This window comes from Sorex fumeus, unplaced genomic scaffold, assembly GCF_029834395.1.
Source record: "Sorex fumeus unplaced genomic scaffold, SorFum_2.1 ptg000063l, whole genome shotgun sequence".
In the NCBI taxonomy this organism is placed as follows: Eukaryota; Metazoa; Chordata; class Mammalia; order Eulipotyphla; family Soricidae; genus Sorex; species Sorex fumeus.
This window is the reverse complement of record NW_026606120.1, coordinates 47908318-47928759: the sequence shown is the minus strand read 5'-3', so window position 1 is coordinate 47928759 and position 20442 is coordinate 47908318. Positions and strand designations below refer to the sequence as shown.

At 41.5% G+C, this 20442-nt stretch overlaps 1 protein-coding gene across 1 annotated transcript in view; it reads right to left on the bottom strand.

The window, feature by feature from the left end:
- The window catches only part of SSH2 (slingshot protein phosphatase 2), a 265785-nt gene that overhangs the window by 58372 nt on the left and 186971 nt on the right, over positions 1-20442 (bottom strand). Inside the window, exons 4-5 of the mRNA XM_056126678.1 lie at positions 17658-17722; positions 999-1120 (exon numbers count right to left, since the gene is read on the bottom strand). Coding sequence (XP_055982653.1) covers positions 999-1120; positions 17658-17722 — 187 coding nt within the window. The remainder of the gene's footprint in view (positions 1-998; positions 1121-17657; positions 17723-20442) is intronic.

Genomic DNA, 20442 nt, shown 5'->3' with positions numbered 1-20442 from the left:
AGATCTGCTTAGCAGCCACATTCCACAGTCTTCCCAAGGTTTCTTCAGAAAAAGTAGAAAAATAAAAAAGGAAAGCAACAAACCTTAGGGTCACAAAGAAAGCCAGATTTTGTGTTAAACGTGAATGCTTAAACATAGGATATAACCTGCTGCTAAAGTCCAAGGTTCTGCTTTGAGTTTACAGAGTAAATTCCACTTCCCTCCCTCCTAATTCAGATGACTGAAAAAGCATGCATAATGTGTGTGACTCTGGAAAGCAAGCATAGTGTGTGAGACTCTGATTTCAATCCCTCATATGGGGGAAAAAAAGAAATAAAGAGGATGAAAGAAAAAAAGGAAAAAGAAAATTTGGTAAAAGCAAAGTGCACAGTCATGGACAATCCTGAGATGGGAACAAAAATGGGTTGTCACTGAAAGTGGGTACACTATCACAAATGGCGCATGCTCCACAATCACGAATGTGAATTATTACTGCCTTAACTACAGTGAACTGCAAAGAACAGGCAATGATTTTGCCCTAAAGATATACGTTAAAACGATTCATTTTCTCCCTCCCATCTCTTGTTGTGATGACTGGGGGTCACTAACTTGATTGTGGTGTGCATCACACTCTTTTGTCATGGTTTTAGGGGTCTCAGGTGGCACTGCTACCAGGATAAAACTTAGCATGCGTTGGGGATCAGACTTAACTGTCTCAAGACTGCAAAGCAGGTGCTTGGCCACTTAACCATGATTGGACCCTAAACCCAATCATGTTTGTGTTATATAAACACCACTCTAATGGTTAGAAGAAGGGGCACAGCGGTAAATTAGGACATGACCAAAGACATTCACTGCTCTTGTCTCTCAAGACAGTGTGATTAAGATACTTTCGTATTCTCAAAGTTTTACGCACTGAACTTTAGTAAAAGAAGATATTTCTATGATGACTCAAAAGGCAACTAAAATAAGTTATTTAAATAAAGGAGTTTTCTATCCTTTCTTTTGATATACCATACCTGTCGTTAGAAGAGAAATCCATTCCTAGGACGATACTTTCTTCAGTGTCTTGTCTGCCATTAGTTGAAACCACCACCATATAGCGAGTACGATTTTGATAGGTACTTTCTAGTCTTACAGCCTGGAGAACAACAGACAGCAAAGAAAAAAATTTTAGAATGCTAATTTTAAATCATTCAACCTTCCTTCCTTCCTTCCTTCCTTCCTTCCTTCCTTCCTTCCTTCCTTCCTTCCTTCCTTCCTCCCTCCCTCCCTCCCTTCCTGATCTTTATTTTTTTTGGGGGGGTGGGAGGGTCACACCTGGTGATACTCAGGGGTTACTCCTGGCTTTGTACTCAGGAATCACTCCCGGTAGTGCTCAGGGGACCATATAGAATGGCAGGGATTGAACCTAGGTAAGCCACGTGCAAGGCAAAGACCCTACCCACCGTACTATTGCTCTGGCCCTCAGCCATTTCTTTTTATGCTAACATCCTTTTTTGTTTGTTTTGGGCCACCTCAGACAGTGCTCAGGGATTACTCCTGGCTCTGCACTGAGGGATCACTTCTGGAAAGTTTGGAGGACCATATGGGGTGCTGGGGTTTGAACCTAAGTAAGCTGCCTGCAAGACAACTATCCTACCCATTGTACTATCACTTTAGCTCCTTACAAGAGCATCTTAAAGCTTAACCAGGGAGATGGCAGTCTGTTGTCAGAAAAGTTAAATGTAAATTCCAGTTCATCTATTAATTAAAAAAATGCACTAAGTTATTAATTGAAGAGAGAAAAAAAACCCACAGAGTTCATAAAAATTTTATTAAAATGCACTCAAAGCACACAGATGGAAGTAGCTGGCATAGTATAAATGCCCAATAAATATTTACTATTAACATGATAACAACTAGAGCCATGTTCTATAGATTGAAGCAGCAAATGTGAAATATATGAATGTGAGCTTGTAAGTACAGGTTCCATAAACAATTACAATGTGAAACTAATCATGAGTATCTAAAAGGAGTATACGCTACTGAATTCCTGCAGATTATCTCTCTTCTCTCTCTCCTCCTTTCGTAGTTTAAGTGATAATTAAAGAAAAAAATTTTTTTTTATAGAAATGTGATTTTTTTTTGAAAGGTGATTTTGGTTTATAGTGCTTGGGTACTACTACTAGTTATGTGTGAGGGAGGTCAGTCCTGCAATGTTCAGGGGATCATTTGATACTGGGGAAGGGGGTCAGCTGAGCACAAGGAGAGCATCTTAACTCCTATACTATCTTTTCTACCCCAGAAATATTTTGCCAGAAAGATTTTATGTTAAAAGAGCCTTCAGAAAAAATTAGATAAAACAAGCTCTTCACCTGATACTAGATTTACTATTAGTGTGATAATGTTATCGTGGTTAAGTTTTTTTCTTACAATATCTGGAGTGAAATAAAATAGTACTAGGTTTTATTTTAACATGTTTCAGCTAAGCTGAGTTGACCCAGGAAGGTCTGGTCTCTAGCCCCAGGTCTCTGGAGCTTTTTTAGGATGGGGGTGGGCCAAGTCCCTGCCCTGTTGGAAGGCCCACCACTCCACGCACTCCCAACTTCCAACAGCATATGATCAGCCTAGCTGAGACGCCATGCTGCTTCACCCCAGTTCCATAACTCCTGGAGCATTTGGCCATATACATGGCCATGTGACACCTCCAAAATTCAGTTCTGAAAGGCTAGCAGGAGCACAGGAAATTAGATGGGAAAATTGTATAGAAGCCCACTAAGCTCAATGAGTAAAAACAACAGAACAGAGGGCTCAACTAGCCCCTAATGGCTCAGTAAATCCTTGGACAATGACTTTAGACATTTAGACAATATCACTAACGAGATATACGTTATAATAAGCATCATAAAGTAAATTATTTTGTGCCTGCTAAGGGGGCATGATGGAGGTGGGTGGGTAACGGGGGGCACTGGTGAAGGGGAAGATCACTCTGGTGTGGGATTGGTGTTGGAACACTGAATACCTGAAACAAGTGTTTTATGAATGACTTTGTAAATCGTGGTATTTAAACGAAGTTTCAAACATTAAAATTTTTTCCAGTTGGGGAGGATAGACAGTATAGGATGTATGTAAGACACTTGCTTTGATGCACTGTGCAGAATCCCTGGGAACCACATATGATTCCTTGAAAACCACCAAGTCCTGAACACAGAGCCAAGAATAGCCTTGTATATATTGTGTGGCCCAATTTTCCCCCTAACTCCCCTTAAAAAAGTATGTTACTCAGAGTTGAATATCCTTCCTTACACACACCCTCAAATATATGATCATCTAATCTTTGATAAGAGTGCAAGAAATGTGAAGCAAAACAAGGAAAGCCTATTTAATAAGTGGTGCTGGCAAAACTGAACAGTTACATGCAAAAAAAAAAGGGGGGCTCAGACCTCTGCCTAATACCATGCACAAAAGTCAGATCAAAATAGATTAAAGGCCTCAATATCAGACCAGAATCCATAAGGTACATTTAAGACAAGGTTGGCAAAACCCTCCACAACATTGAAGCTAAAGGTATCTTCAAAGATGACATGCCACTGACTAAGCAAGTGGAAACAGATAAACAAATGAGACTATCTTAAACTAAGAAGCTTCTATACCTCAAAAGAAACAGTGATCAGAATACAAAGACAATCTACAGAATGGGAAAGGATATTTACCCAATACCCATCTGATAAGGGGTTGATGTCAAGGATATACAAGGCACTGGTTGAACTCTACAAGAAGAAAACATCCAACCCCATCAGAAAATGGGGTGATGAAATGAACAGAAACTTTCTCAAAGAAGAAATCTGAATGGGCAAAAGGCACATGAAAAAAATGCTCTTTATCACTAATCATCAGGGAGATGCAGATCAAAACAATGAGATATCATCTCACACTACAGAGACTGGTCCACATTTAAAAAAACAAAAGTAACCAATGTTGGCGTGGATGTGGGGAGAAAGGGACTCTCCTTCACTGCTGGTGGGAATGCCAACTGGTTCAGCCCTTTTGGAAAACAGTATGGACGTTTCTCAATATTCAAAATTGAGATCCCATTTGACCCAGCAATACCAATTCTGGGAATATATCCCAGAGATGCAAAAAAAATAGTAGAAATTACACCTGCACTTATGATGTTCATTGAAGCATTATTTACAATAGCCAGAATCTGGAAAAGACCCGAGTGCCCGAGAACAGATGACTGGTTAAAGAAACTTTAACATCTACAACTACACAATGGAATACTATGCAGTTGTTAGAAAAGATGAAGTCATGAAATTTTGCTTATTATTGGATGGCCATGGAGAATATCATGCTAAGTGAAATAAATGAGTCAGAAAGAGAGGGACAGTCATAGAAGGACTGCACTCATTTGTGGAATATAAAGTAAGAGAATGGAAAACTAACACCCAAGGATAGTGGAGATAAGAGTGAGGAGGATTGCTTCATGGCTTGGAAGCTGGCCTCACATGCTGGGGGAAAAGGCAGCTCAGATAGAGAAAGGACCACCAAGTAAAGGATGCTTGGAGGGCCCACTCAGGATGAAAGATGCGTGCTGGAAGTAGACTAGAGACTGAACACGATGGCCACTTAATACCTTCATTGCAAACTACAACAACTTAAAGAAGAGAGAGAGTAAAAGGGAATGTGCCTGTCACAGAGGCAGGGGGCTGGGGGATCCGGTGAGGTGGTGGGCAGGATGATGGGAACACTGGTGGTGGAGAATGGGCACTGGTGGAGGGATGGGTACTCAGTCATTGTCCGACTGAAACATAAGCACAAAAGTTTGTAAGTCTGTAACTAAAAAAAACACAAACACAAACATACACACATAAACACATATATGTTCCAGTCATGAAAGTGACCAAGCTATCTTTCAGTATGTGATGGTTTAAACTATGGTATTCAAAAAATGGGTTAAAGTTAAAAATTAATGAGTAATGAAAAGACACAGGAGAATGTTAAGAGCACATTGCTATGTAAAAGAAGTCGCAATAGTTTATATACTATAAAATTCTTTATTTTTTGGGTCACATCCAGCAATGCTCATGGGCACTCCTGGTTCTGCATTCAGGAATTACTCTTAGCAGGCTTGGGGGAACATATAAGATACTGGAAACTGAACCTGAGGTTGCTGTGTGCAAGGCCACTATACTACCTTTCTGACGCCAGCATATGATAACATTCTAATTATAAGATATTCTGAAAACTGAAGAGATGGTTAAATAAAAAAGTCAGTAACTGCTAGGGATTTAGGGAAAGTAGGAACTTTTCCAGGTCAGTGAAACTACTCTGCTGATACTAAAATGGTAGTTGCGTGTCATTATACATTTGACAAAACTCACAGACTGTACAACACCAAGGACAAATCCTAATGTGAACTATCGATTCTGAGTAATAATGATGTCAACAGACATTTATCAATCCTAATAAATGCATAGCTCTGGTGGGAGATTAGTTGATAACAAGGGAGACTATGCTGATAACGAGATAAGAGGGCAGGTGAGAAACCTCTACGTTCTGGTCAATTTTTTTACAAATATAAAGCTGCCCTAAAAATCTCCCACTTCCCCCCACCAAAGTGTTATTTCATATGTTTTATGGTAATAAAACCTTTAACAATAAATAATAAAGAGGGCTGGAGGAAACTTTTGGAGATAATGGATATGTTCGTGGCATGGCTTTTATGGTTACATACTTAATCTTGCCCACATGGCAAAGTCTGGCAAGCTACCTGTGACGTATCTGATATGCCAAAAACAGTAACAAGTCTCACAATTTGCTGTGAGACATTACTGGTGCCTGCTCCAGCAAATCGATGAACAATGGGAGGACAGTGCTACTGTGCTACAGTGCTACTTAATTAAAGTTTTATGTATTAACTACGTACAAGTTGTAAGCACCTCATCTCCAGTACTACTCTCTGGATCCTGTAATTTTTCTTCATGTCTACCATACTTTAATAAAGTTTAAGGAAAAGTTCTAGGGGCTGGAGACAGAGTGCACAGTATGGCCCCAAACCCACATCCTGGCAAAAAGGGGAAAAGTTTCAGGGCCAGAAAGTGAGAGACAGCATAACAACCTGGAGTGCATGCTTTGCACACAAGGAGGCTTGTGTTCAATCTCTGGAACCACAGTCACCTGAGCACCACTCGGAGTAACTCTGAAGCACTAAGTCAGGAGTAGCCCTGTGAGTGCTGCTAGGGGAGATTTAAAACTTTCCTCCGTAAAAAAAAAAAAAAAGAAAAAAAAAAGAAAAGATTCTAATAAAGATAGAAAAAAGAAGGGGGCAAAGAAATCTGGCAAAACCAATGTTGGTTATTAGAGTCTGGTAATGAGTAAATGAGGATATATTTTCTTTAGGGAGGCAGTGGAGGAGGGGGCATGGTTCCACCTCCATGGCATGTTTGGGAACCATTCCCAGTGGTACTTGGGGGATTGCCGATAGGTGTCAGGGAGGCAAAACACATGTTTCAGCCCTCTGAGCCATCTTACCAGGCCACGAGGATATATTTTTTGACATATGCTTGAAAATTTTCTTAAAGTAAAATGGCTTCCACTCAACCATCATGGAGATATTTATTGTCATCTATTTTATAAATAAGCAGAGCACAAGTGCTAAGAACCCAGTGTGGGAAGAGAGATAGGGTTCTTGTCCTCATGTAGTATACAGTTTAGTCTACTCTTCTTTTTATCTGTTAACAAAAAGCCAGGAAAATGTGCACTGGAGGCAATTTCCTTTGTATAAAATACCCCACCCCATTCCTTATCTCAGAAGAGAAACATAATTCCAATTCCATCAACCTGTTCAAGACATTTGTCAGAAATTGGACAGAGATTTTTTATCTGGCATTCTTCCAGCGTTCTTCTTGGGATCCCCTTCCCCTAAGCTATGCCACTGTTCCAAAAATGAAGAGGCAAAGAGACAAAGAAGTTTCATAGCATAAAGGGCCCATTCAGAAGTTGAGAAGGAACTTCCAAGGCCTCTGCCTATGTTAGGGAAGCATGAACAACAGAAGTGGTGGCTATATTAAAGTCTGTCTCCAGGATTTGGCGTGATAGTACAGTGGCTGGGGGTTTGTCTTGCACAGTCGACCCCAGCACCCCATATGTTCTCCAGAGCCCTGTCAGGAGTGATCCTTGAACACAGAGCCAGGAATACTACCAGCTGTGACCCTAAAACAAAACAAACAAAAAGAACTCCAAAAAGCTCATACAAGAATGTAACATCCCCCATTCTGATCCCAAGCAACGCAGATGAAGAGTTGTACTGCTGATTGGATGCTCTATATAGCATTTTAAGCCAAATTCACTTAGGAGAATCCAAGAGAAACTGATAATTGTTTGCTTACTTATGCCATCACTATTGTTGTAGGAGACATACCCAGCAATGTTCAAGGATCACTGGTTTTCTTTTTGGGTCTTATCTGGAGGTACTCAGGGGACCATATGGGGTGCTGGGGATGAACTGGGGTATGGTATGTGCAAGGCCTTAGCCACTGGACTACCTTTCCAGCCCTTCAAAGACCACCGAAGCTACACTCAGAACTGCTGTTTCTAGGGGCAGTGGGGAGGCATTAGACACCAGGGATTGAACACAGGGTGTCAAACACGAGCAGCATATATTCTACCTCTTGATCCTCATCCCTGGCCCAGACACTAATGTTTATTTATTTATTTATTTATTTGTTTTCCTTAAATTTTTATTAGTGAAACACCATGAGGTACATTGTAGACTTACAAATTTTTGTGCTTGGGTTTCAGTTAAACAATGATCAAATACCCATCCCTCCACCAGTGCCCATTCAGTGCCCACCACCACTACTGCCAGTATCCCTCCCACCCAACCCTACCTCTGTATTCCCTTTTGTTATCTCTCTCCTTTTGAGTGCTGCCAGACATTAATGTTTAAATGTAAATGGTTTATTCTCAGTGAACTGGGACCAGGAGAAAATTGTATTCACAGAGCTATGGGATCACAGGTAATACACAAAGTGGTGGGGGCAGCAGTGTTCAATTCTAGAAAACTCCACAAAATGATCAATAACCAGAAACACAGCAGAGGAAAAGTAGGATTTACTATAAACATGATCTCAGATTTTATTACACATCTAAAAGAGAGCTTGCCTTAGTTGGCTCGGAGGTAACTGTTCAGTATCCTGAATATGTAAGAGGCTCTCTTATTCTCTGAGAATTTCTTCCAAGTATAAAAAGCACGGGAACAACTAAACTATGTTTCTGACTGACACTTTTATCTACAGCTTCTATACCAGCAGTGGCAAATGACTGGATAAGCTGTAGCTGATAAAAAGGAAAAAAAAAATAGGGGCTGGAACAATAGTACAACAGGTAAGCATTGGCTTTTCACATGATCTACCTGGGTTTGATCTTGGCACCCCAAAGCTTTGTCAGGCACGATCCCTGAGTGCAGAGCCAGGAATAAGCCCTGAACACTGCTGGGTGTGGTCTCAAAACAAAACAACAACAACAAAACAACAAACAAAAAGAAAAATAAAGAGCCCTTCACTAGTACTATCCTCCAGGCACATTTGTAGTCAAGTTAGCAGGTGGGCAGCAAATAGTTCTTTGAGTTATTCAGTGCAAACATTAGTGCTTTTTCTAACAAATGAGGTCCTGAAAAAAAAAGTGAGGCGTTTAATCATATCAAGAAAATTTCAAACGTATGGCTCTCCCTTGCTTCACTGAATCTTCTCATAAGACTCAAATTTAATGGGAAAGGCCCCAGTATTTCATACTAATTTCAGCTTCACTGACTTAGAATAATAGGTATACCTCAGATTCATTCAATTTTGATCTTAGATCAAACACACAGACCTCAAGATGCTATCTTTAGTAATATCTAAAGTCTTACTCAAGAATTGGAAGTGGAGCCTTAATCAGGGAGCCAAGAGGAATCGTTATACTAATCCAAATACCTACATCTCAATGAGAAAAATGGGAATTTTTTTTTTTTTGTGTGTGTATGTGTGTGTCGGTTTCCCAAGCAATGCTCAGGGCCACTTTTGGAGAGCCAACCAGACCAGATGCTTCAAGCTAGAGCCTGAGGATGCTGTGGTGCTGGAGATGAAACATAGATTAGGTGCCTGCAAGTGGTTCCAAGGTGAAAAAAAATTGTATATTTTAATTAAGATACCGTAATTTATAAAGTTATTCATAGTTCAGTTTTAGGCCTACAACGTTCCAGCACCAATCCTGCCACCAGTATCAACTTCCCCCAATGGGTATCCCAGGTACCCAACTCCCCAAACTTGCCTCCTTTTTTTTTTTGGCTTTTTTGGGTCACACCGGCGATGCACAGGGGTTACTCCTGGTTCTGTACTCAGGAATTACTCCTGTTGGTGCTCAGGGGACCATATGGGATGCTGGGGATTGAACATGGGTCGGCCATGTGCAAGGCAAATGTCCTATCTGCTATACTATCGATCCAGCTCCCCCCACCCCCCACCGCCTTGCCTCTTTGACAGGCATATTTTTAAGTTTGATTGTTGTAGTTTAAATCTCATGCTTTTAGTGGTTGTTGACTCCATGGTCTAGATATATAGCTATATACCCCACTACACCACTGAGATGTACCCAAGGTCCTTGACTCCTGGCCCCTCTATTACCTCCCCTCGGCCTCTTCTTACTTCCCCCTAGAATAGGATGAAATTAAAAAAAATTATTTTTAGTAATAATACAGGGGGTAGGGTGTTTGCCTTGCATGTGGCTGACCCGGGTTCAATCCCTAGCATTCCATATGGTCCCCTGAGCATTGCCAGGGGTAATTCCTGCAGAACTAGGCCAAAAGTGCTCAGGGATCACTCCTGGTGGACTTGAGGGACCTAGGAACTGAACCTGGGTTGACCATGTACAAGGCTGTACTATCTCTCTGGCCCCAAGGATGAAATTTTTTTATAGAAAAAATTCTGCAATGCCAAGGAAAGGACTGAAGCCTTCAAGCTCCTTTTGAACTTCAAGATCTAGATATTAAAAGGTTAGGATATTAAAAGAAAAACATCTAAAAGTCGGGAGTCGAAGAGATAGTACAGAGGTAATGACATTTGCCTTGCCTGTGGTCAGTCCCGGTTTGATCCCTGGTACTATATATGGTGCCCTGAGTACAGTGCCAGGAGTAATCCCTGAGCACGTGCCACTGGGTATAGCCCAACCCTTCTTCTTTTTTTTTTTTTTTAATTTTTATTAGTGAAATACCATGAGGTACAGTTGTAGACATACAAATTTTTGAGCTTGGGTTTCAGTTATACAATGATCAAGTACCCATCCCATCCCTCCACCAGTGCCCATTCTCTACTACCACTGATCCCAGTATCCCTCCCACCCCCCCATTTCCCCCATCCCACCCTGCCTTTGTGGCAGGGCATTCCCCCTTGTTCTCTCTCTCCTTTTGGATGCTGTGGTCTGCAAAAGAGGCATTGAGTGGCAATCATGTTGGGTCTACAGTCTACTTTCAGCATGCATCTCCCATTCTGGGAGGATCCTCCCAACACCCTTTATTTGGTGCTTGCCCAATCCTTCTTAAAAAAAAAAAACAAACCCAAATTTGTAGGAGTCACAGCATAAATAAAAAAAATCCTTCTATTTATCCTGAGGTTTATTTCATCTTCTTTTGTTGGGGGCAAAGATGAACAAAATCTAATCATCCAACTTAATTTAATCAAGCCAAAGGAGAAATGTAATTTAAAATGGCTGTTTGGAGATAATACTCTGGAATTAGAACTGACAGCAAAGTCTCCATGATTCACATGGAATAGATAACTGGAATATGATAATGTTTCAGATCCATCTGATTAAAGACTTCATTAAAAAAGATAATATTAAAATTTATTCTATTTATTCAAGCAAAACAATTTCTAGATTTTATTTGAAAACCTACTGCAAGTTTCTGGTGACTGGATCCAACAATCCTAGGTGAAGTAGGTCTGAGAAGTCATCTCCCGACTCTATTTTATTTCTCAGACCTAAGAACCCAACCACCTCTCAAAGACCATCTACCAAAAAATGTCTTAACATTTCCTGCAGTCACTAATTTAAATGCTAAATCTAAAAGCCTGGGAAATAAAACAATGACATGTGTATCATGTCTGATAAAGTGCACATACATGGCACATGTAAGGCCCTGAGCTCATAATTCCCCTTACCACAAATATGGACAATCCTTCCTCTCCGCCCCCACCCCAGAACACTGCAGTAGCAACAGGAAATGTGCAAACATCATCATGTGACACAGGGACACATTCCCCCAGAAGCTCATATTGCACCTATGCCTTTCATTTCTTTTCACCAAGAGTCTAACATCATGCCCTGCATGTAATGGTTATCCTCAGAGAAGCCTCATTATCAAGTCCCAAAGCCTAAACAGGCAGTTCACCCTGCTTCAAAGACAAAGGTCTCAAAATTATGTAAATAATTGAATTCCAGTCGAAAGAACAAAGCAAAGTTAATATCTAAAACAAAAAAGTGGATGCAATGTGAATAAACAAAGAACTCAATCTTCAAAAGAAATAGAGCTCGAGTCTCTTTGGATTTGATTCTCATAATTCTTTAAAATTACCCTCCCCGCCACCCCCCCCCCCCCCCGATGAATTATGTTGTACACAGTCATTAAAGACTTCTATTGAGCCAAGGAGATAGCTCAAGTGTATACATGAGACCCTGAGCTTAATCCCTGGCACCTTATAGCCTCAGCACCAAACTGTTAGTTTCGCACTGCAGGGCCAAGCATTCTAAGCACGACCTCCCCCTTCCCCACCCCAGGTTGGGTGTGGTTCCTCCTTAAAAGTGAAGCATTCATTTACTGATGTGAAAAGATGCCATGAAAAAGTGTGAAGAAAGCAGATTATAAAGCTACATTAATTTCCTTGGGGGGTGGGGGGGATATCCTGGGCAGTGCTTGGGGGATACTCCTAGCAGAGCTCAGGAAACCAGGTTTTACTTGTTGGGGATTGAACCTGACCCTCCTGCATACTCACTAGCCCTTTGTGTTATTTCCCCAGCCTGCTTTAAATTCTCTCTCTCTCTCTCTCTCTCTCTCTCTCTCTCTCTCTCACACACACACACACACACACACACACACACACTCATGTGTGTTCACGTAAGATCTGTAAGCTAACCCCACTTTGATCCCAGGACCGCACATGGTTCCCAGCACCACCACAAGTGATGCCTAAGCACAGAGCCAGGAGTAACCACTGCAAGGGGAAAAAAAAAAGTTGAAAACTGCTATGAATGATTTTCTTAGAATATCAAAATGTTTTTATTGCTGTTCTTGTTTTTCAGCTTTTTTACACTTTTCTGCAGTGTCTGTTAAAAACAAGAACTACAGGGGCTAGAGTGATAGCACAGCGGGTAGGGTGTTTGCCTTGCACGCGGCTGACCCGGGTTCGATGCACCGCCAGGGGTAATTCCTGAACACAGAGCCAGGAGTAACCCCTGTGCATTGCCGGGTGTGACCCAAAAAGCAAAAAAAAAAAAAAAAAAAAAACCAAACCAAAAAAACAAAACAAAACAAGAACTACAAACAAACCCGTAAGATAGGGCCTGGGATATAGCTTGGCTGTAGAACACATTCTCTGAGTTTTATCCCTGGATAAAATTTAATTATTTATTTATACACAGAAAATAAGATTCATTTTAGAAAAATGTACTACAAAACAATAACAAAGACCTATTTAAAAAAAAGCTGCGAAATACTAAAAAATATCTCCTGCTCCTTATTAACACTTTAACTCTGTTTAAGAACATTAAGGCGGAGTGTGTGTGTGCAGGGGCTGGAGCGATAGCACAGCGGTAGGGCATTTGCCTTGCACGAAGCCAACATGGCCGACCCGAGTTTGATTCCTCCGCAGTGCAGTGCAGTGTGTGTGCAGAGAGAAAACAGCAGGTAGGAAATTTGTCTTGCATATGGTCGACCTGGGTTTGATCCCTGGCATGGTCCTCTGATCACTACCAGAAATAATTCCTGAGCACAGAGATAGGAGTAAGCGCTGAGCATAGCTGCACAGGGATTAATATGCCAGACCCCTGAACATATGGTACTCTGAGTACTGCCAGGAGACTGAACATAGAGCACTGATGGGTGTGGACCAAATCCACATACCCTCCAAAAAATGAGAGAGAGAGAAAAAAACAAAAACCAAAAAACAAGAACTCCAGTGAATTGGCAGGGTATGACACAGTTCAGGTGGACATGTTCTGATACCTGGTACCAAATGGCCTCCTGCAGGTTGATCATTGGGTCTTGGAGACCCCCCTCCCCCAACAAAGCATAAACTTTAAATATCAGGAAAGTTCCTACTTTCCTAGTCTATTTTTAAAAACATATCTATTTTTATACTAGAGTATTATAAAACTACTTTCTTCATTTTATTTGCTACTGTTTTTCTAAGTAGTATTAATGTGACTGTTTTGGGAATGCAGAGTTTGAGTGGAGGAAAAACTGATTTAGACTTATTTTCAAAGCAAAAGGCAGGGTTTGGTGCCTCTCTCGTTGGGTTGTTAAAACTATAAAGACAGGACTTTCAGTGGACTATCAAACTTTTAACCTTATGTACAAGACCCAGGATGAGAGTCTTAGCATTCCAAATTTAACTCAAAACAAAAGGCTCTGCTTTGCATCTACAAATGCTCTTTTCAGTTAGAAAAGTGCTAATTTGTCCGAAGTCATACAATGTATTCACTTATTTTCTTCAAGATGACTCACTCAATAATCTGAAACATAATGACTATGTGTTTGTAACAATTCAAAACAACTGTAAAATGGCTTGTCATTTGAATTCTGAATTAATTCAGAAGCAACAGTTATATTTTCTGACTTTGTATTTTACAAATGCAAAACAGCTGAAACTGCAAAGCATCCTAGATTCTCTTTTACAAGGGAAAGAAAACAAACTAATTGTCAATTCTGCCTTCCTAAACTATTCTTTAAAGCTTCTCACTAAAAATTTAAATAAATAAATAAATAAATAAAGCTTCTCACTAGTCTTCTGTGGTTAAAATGAATTTTTTACATTTGGGGCTGGAGAGATAGTAGAGGTTAAAACCTTTGTTTTATCTGCTGGCGGCACCCCAGAGCATAAATCCCTAAGTAGCTCCCAAGTACCACCAAAGGCCCAACTCCTACCAACTCATTTTAACATTTAAAATGTGCAATCCAAACTGCAGCACATTATCAATGTAAAAAGGATAAAAGAACTGATGACTGATCTCAGTTTTAGCTCTACCAAAGCATGCAATTTATAGAAACTATCAACAAATAACTATTGGACATCTATTATCTGCAACTGACCATTTTATCAATTTTAGAGGAATGGTTTGAAATATATAATATTGGAACAAAAGTATCAGCTTCACTTAGAAAATCACAAAAAATGCAAATTATGTGGACAGGGAGATGGCTCAAATGGCTTTGGCATGTGGAACCCTGGGTTCCATCGTTCCATCCCTGGCATAGTACAGTCTCCCAGCATTGTGGGCTTGAGGGGGTTGGAGAGAGGGGGAGGGGAAAGGGGAGGGAGGTAGAGAGAGAATCAAAATAATACACAGCAATAAAAAACTATGCTCCCATTTGTCAATTTATAAAGTGTTTCAGATAGAAGGAAATCAACAAATATGAACAGAGGTCAAAGAGCTCAGTGGTAGGTGTGTGTGAGGTCCTGAGTTTTGGTGGGGGGGCCTTGCAATGTAGGCCCCCCCCAAAAAAAAACAAACAAAAACAAGCACTATTGCTATTAAATAATGGTAAAGAGGTAAAGGTAAAGGCCCTCCTGTTGATCGTCGATTTGCTCGAGCGGGCCCAGTAACGTCTCCATTGGAGACTTTGTTGTTACTGTGTCTGGCATATCGAATACTCTCGGTAGCTTGCCGGGCTCTCCGAGAGGGGCGGAGGAATCGAACTCGGGTCGGCCATGTTGGCCGCTTGTAAGGCGGACGCCCTACCGCTGTACTATCGCTCCAGCCCTATCGCTCCAGCCCTGAGCGATAGCACAGCGGGTAGGGCGTCCGCCTTACAAGCGGCCAACATGGCCGACCCGAGTTCGATTCCTCCGCCCCTCTCGGAGAGCCCGGCAAGCTACCGAGAGTATTCGATATGCCAGACACAGTAACAACAAAGTCTCCAATGGAGACGTTACTGGGCCCGCTCGAGCAAATCGACGATCAACGGGAGGGCCTTTACCTATTAAATAATGAACACAGATAAATTTTACATTAAGTCTAACACACTTCTGGATTAGGGTATAAAATAATTATGAAGGGCTGAAGAAATAGTACAGGGTCTCGTCTTGTAGGTGACAGACCTCAGTTTAAATACCTGGCACTGTTTATGGTCCCCTAAGCATGGTCAGGAATAAGCCATGAGCCCATGAGCACCATGTGTCCCCCAAACAAAACAGGAGCTGGAGTGATAGTACCGTGGGTAGGGAGCTTGCCTTCCATGTGGCGACCTGAGCTTGACCCCTGCCATCCCATATGGTCCCCTGTGCACTGCCAGGAGTGACTCCTCTGTGCCGCAGGGTGTGGCTCAAAAAACAAAACAAAACAAAACAAATAATTATAAGGGGCTGGAGAGCTATAATAGGGCTTACGATCTTGCCGTGTATTCAGACTTCAGTTTGAATCCCCAGCACTACATATGGTTCCCTGAGCACCACTGGGTGTGGCTCCAAAACAAAACCAAAAAACATTACTTATGACCATGTAAAAATGGGGAGAGGGGACTGCAGAGATAGTATGAGGATTAGGTGCTTGCCTTGTACCCTGCTGATTCAGGTTCGAATCCCAACACCATATATGGTCCCCTTGAGCATAGAAGCAGGAATAGACCCCTCAGCACTAGTGGGTTTGGCCCAAATCCCCCTAAGAAAAACCAACAATAAAAACCTTTCCAGGTAATCTGTGTCTTGAAACCCAAATTGGAATGACCTCTCTAATGTAGAAGGGCTAATACCACCACAGACCTAACTCCCAGCAGGCCGTTCTGATTAAAGATGGCTGCCTTCTCTCCTCCGTTCTATTACTTTCTGAGGAGCCTTTGGTCCTTTGAGATGTTTCATTACTACTCTCAGAAGAGGCAGAGGTATTCCTTCTGGGCATTTCAGTACGTCAGACAAATGTAAATAAGAGATGTAGGCCTATTTTAAATTGATAGGAACTGAAGTTCTACTACAAGATAATCGATAATGAAAGAGTGATGATAAATGATGAAACGTGGCTTTAGTGTCCAGGAGACATTAGGACATGTGGAGATTATGGCAAGTTGAAAACCCAGGCAATACTGAAGTCTCTCCTCTTCCCAAATCTAGTGAAGCTTTGCCTTGTAAGAAAGATTCTGAGTATTTAAAATTTGTATTTTATTATTATAATTACTTTTGGTTTTGGAGCTCCATCTGGCAGTGCTAAAGGGCCATTCCTGACTTAGTGCTTTAGGGGTCATTTCTGTTTTGTTTTGTTTTTTGCTTTTTGGGTCACATCCGGCGATGCACAGGGGTTACTCCTGGCTCTGTACTCAGGAATTACCCCTGGCAGTGCTCAGGGGGCCATATGGGATGCTGGGAATAGAACCTGGGTTGGCCACGTGCAAGGCAAATGCCCTACCCACTGTGCTATTGCTCCAGCCCATTAGGGGTCATTTCTGATGGTTCTTGGAGGACTATGTAATGCTGGGAATCAAATGAGCCTCCTGTATGCAAAGCAGGTGCCTTTCAAAACTGTTTCTCTGGTCTTTAGAATTTTTCTTTTAAAAGACAAGCCCCAAGTCTAGATTTTTTGTTGTTATTGCTTTTTGTGCTACACCTGGTGGTACTCAGGGTTCACTCCTGACTCTACACTGAGGGTAACTTATGTCAGGGCTCAGGGGACTGAATGGGGTGCTCGGGAATGAACATGGCTCAGTCACAGCCAAGGCAAATACCCCACCCACTGTACTAATACTCCAGCCCAGAATCTGCTTTTTCATGTCCATCAGATCCTTTCAACTATAAGCATTTGAAATGTGACGAGGAAATGGTTAGATACAGGTAAGCATCTTGTTTAACATGACATGGTTAATAAAAACCTATGACTGAGTCTCCTGACTCTGAGACCAGTATATATACATGGCTTATGTATATCTTTTTTTGTCCTAAAGTGATCCAAAATGGCTGACTTCTTCCTGCCAATCTAAGTCACAACATCTTTCAAGATTCAGCTCAAATTCTACTGTTAACTAAAACCTTCCTCAACTATGTCAAGTCCCGAAGCCTTTTTCTTTTTTCTGAGCTCCATGTATGGTCACAGTTAATAATATTCACTGCTGCTTATCAACAATGTTGAACTGTCAAATCATTTCACGTTAGTTATCACCAATTACTATCTGAGTTCTTTGATAATAGGGACATGTCATTTTTTTCTATTCCAATTGTTTCAGTATTACATTAGGGCATAAAAAAAAAAACATCGCTTAGAGTGAATTACGTTAGATAGTCTTCTGAGAAAAAGTGATGCTCCAGGCTGAACCACATGCTTTACATGCAGGAGTCTCAGTTTTGATTCCTGGTACCTCAGTCTCCCCCAAGCTTAGTAGCCCCCGAGAATCTCTAGGTGTGGTCCAAAAATTAAAAACCCAAACAAACAAAAGATTTGTAATCATTCCACTAACTTACCAATCTGATGTTGTCTTCTGGGCGAAGTAATATGAACATTGCTTGGAGATGCTGTTGGAGATCACCTGGTGAAATTTACAAAGTAAAAGATAATTATTCTCAATTGCAATATCAACACAAGGTTTTCTTTTTTCTTTTTTTCTGTTTAATGTAAAGTAAAAAGTAAGTAAAGGCCCTCCCGTTGATCATCGATTTGCTCGAGCGGGCCCAGTAACATCTCCATTGGAGACTTTGTTACTGTGTCTGGCATATTGAATACTCTCGGCAGCTTGCCAGGCTCTCCGAGAGGGGCGGAGGAATCGAACTCGGGTCGGCCATGTTGGCTGCGTGCAAGGCAGACGCCCTACCCGCTGTGCTATCGCTTCTGTTTAATGATACATATAAAAGAAAGTTCTAGTTCACTGAAGAACTTTTTTTTAAAAAGTTTTTTGCTACGCCTGGCTTACTCAAGTCTTATTTCTGGCAGGTCTCAGGGGATGATATGTGGTGTTGGGGGTCAAATATGGGTCAGTGCCCTTCCTGCTGTACTCCCTCTCTGGTTCCTCTTTAAGTACACACAGAAATTAAGTGAATGAGTTGGTATTATTATCTATTAATTATTATTACATTTTTTTCGGGGGTGGGCTCTTCCAAAGGATGATCAGGAGATCTGTGGACTCACTGGCAATTCTCAGTCTACTGGGCAGTCAATTCAATGCAAGGGCATGAAGAGGCAATGCTACTTGAGTCCTGCAGCACTGGAGTTACACAGGCCACCCATGCAGTGTTGAGGTACTTCGGGACCATACCTGATGATGTTCAGGGGTCTCTAAGCATTGAGGTTTTGCTAGGCATGTGCCCTAACTGCTGTATGATTACCTGGACCCTTGAATTTTTGGTAAATGAAAAGACAGAGCAACAGACTTCATTCCCATACATTCACGGTCACGGTCCTCCCGTTGTTCATCGATTTGCTCGAGCGGGCCCAGTAACGTCTCCATTGGAGACTTTGTTGTTACTGTGTTTGGCATATCGAATACTCTCGGTAGCTTGCCGGGCTCTCCGAGAGGGGCGGAGGAATCGAACTCGGGTTGGCCATGTTGGCTGTGTGCAAGGCAAACGCCCTACCGCTGTGCTATCGCTCCAGCCCCCCCATACATTCACTTTTTTTATTTTTATTTTTTGCTTTTTTGGGTCACAACTGGCGATGCACAGGGTTACTCCTGGCTCTGCACTCAGGAGTGACTCCTGGCGGTGCTCAGGGCACCATAAGAGATGCTGGGAATCGAACCCAGGTCGGCCGCGTGCAAAGCAAATGCCCTACCCTCTCCAGCTATCTCTCCAGCTCCTATATTCACTTTTAATCTATACTATATTTGTTTTGCATTTGTCCTATGGAGGTGCATCAATTTTATGTTTATGTTTACAAAACCAATTCAGTTCTATACTATGGAGGATGTTGATGACAGCAATAGTAAGGTATGATGGGCAGAGGTGGCATTGGCTATGTTTTCAGGTCCACTGAAGGTGCCAATTGAAGGTCACAATTAAAGGTAGCAAATGCAGGTAGAATCTTGAAAATAGGGTGTGTGGTATACAGTGTTAGGATTAACTAGTAGTTTTAAAAAGACCAACCGTTTTGCCATTCCTATGTTTGCAATTGTAAACCTGTGTTGCACTTTCCCCAAGAAGATTTTTACATTACCCCTAGAATGTCAACAGCTTTGATTTCCATATTAGTGACTGATATTAAAATGAGAACAGGGCTGGAGAGAGAGCTCAATGGGCAGAGGACACGCTTTGCATGTAGGAGGCCTGGAGCACAGAGCTGGGAGTAGTCACTGAATTTTGCATGGTGTGGTCCCAAAGCAAGCAACCAACCAAAGACACAAATGAGAACACTGAATGCTAAGGAATATAAACATACATACATAAGTGCTATATATACACATATATGTATATATACATGTATATGTCTATTTAATTTTGCTTATTTTATTTTATTCATTGCTTACAACATCAGATACAGGCAGTGCTTGGGTACTATATTTGGCTTTCTGCTTAGGTCACTGGTGACCATTCTCTTCTGTACTGTTCAACGTAGTTTTGGAGGTCTTAGCCAGAGCACTTAGGCAAGGAAATGATGAAGCTCTGGGGATTTAACTCAATAACAGCATTTTCCTTGTATGTGTGAAGCACTGGGTTCAATTTCCAAAACCAAACAGAAAAAGATGTGAGGTACTAGAAAAAAAGTAAATCGAGTAGGGCATTTGCCTTACATGCAGCAGACCAGGTTTGATACACTGCACCCCTGAGTCTGTCGGGAGCGATCCCTGAGTGCAGGACCAGGAGAAAACCCTGAGCACAGCTGGGTATGGCAGAAAGAAGAGAAAAGAAAGGAAATCCAACTAAATTCCTGTGGAACTGGAAGAGAAGTAAAACTATCCCTATTTGCAAATGACATGATAATTTACACAAAGAATATATACAATTTCACTAAAAAATACTCTAGAGGGCAGAAAGCTAGCACAAGGGGGTAAGGTGCTTGCCTTACATGCAGCCAACCTAGGTTTCACACTCCACACCACATATGGTCCCCCAAGAAATGCCATGAATGATCTCATGTATCTGGATATTTTAAATGCTGCTCTGATAAACTAGTTAAAAAATATGTATAAGGAGCCAGAGAGACAGCACAGTAGGTAGGACGCTTTCCTTGCATGCAGCTGATGACCTGGATTTGATCCGGGGCACCACATATACAATCCCTGGAGCACCACTAGGAGTGATCCTTGAGTGCAGTCAG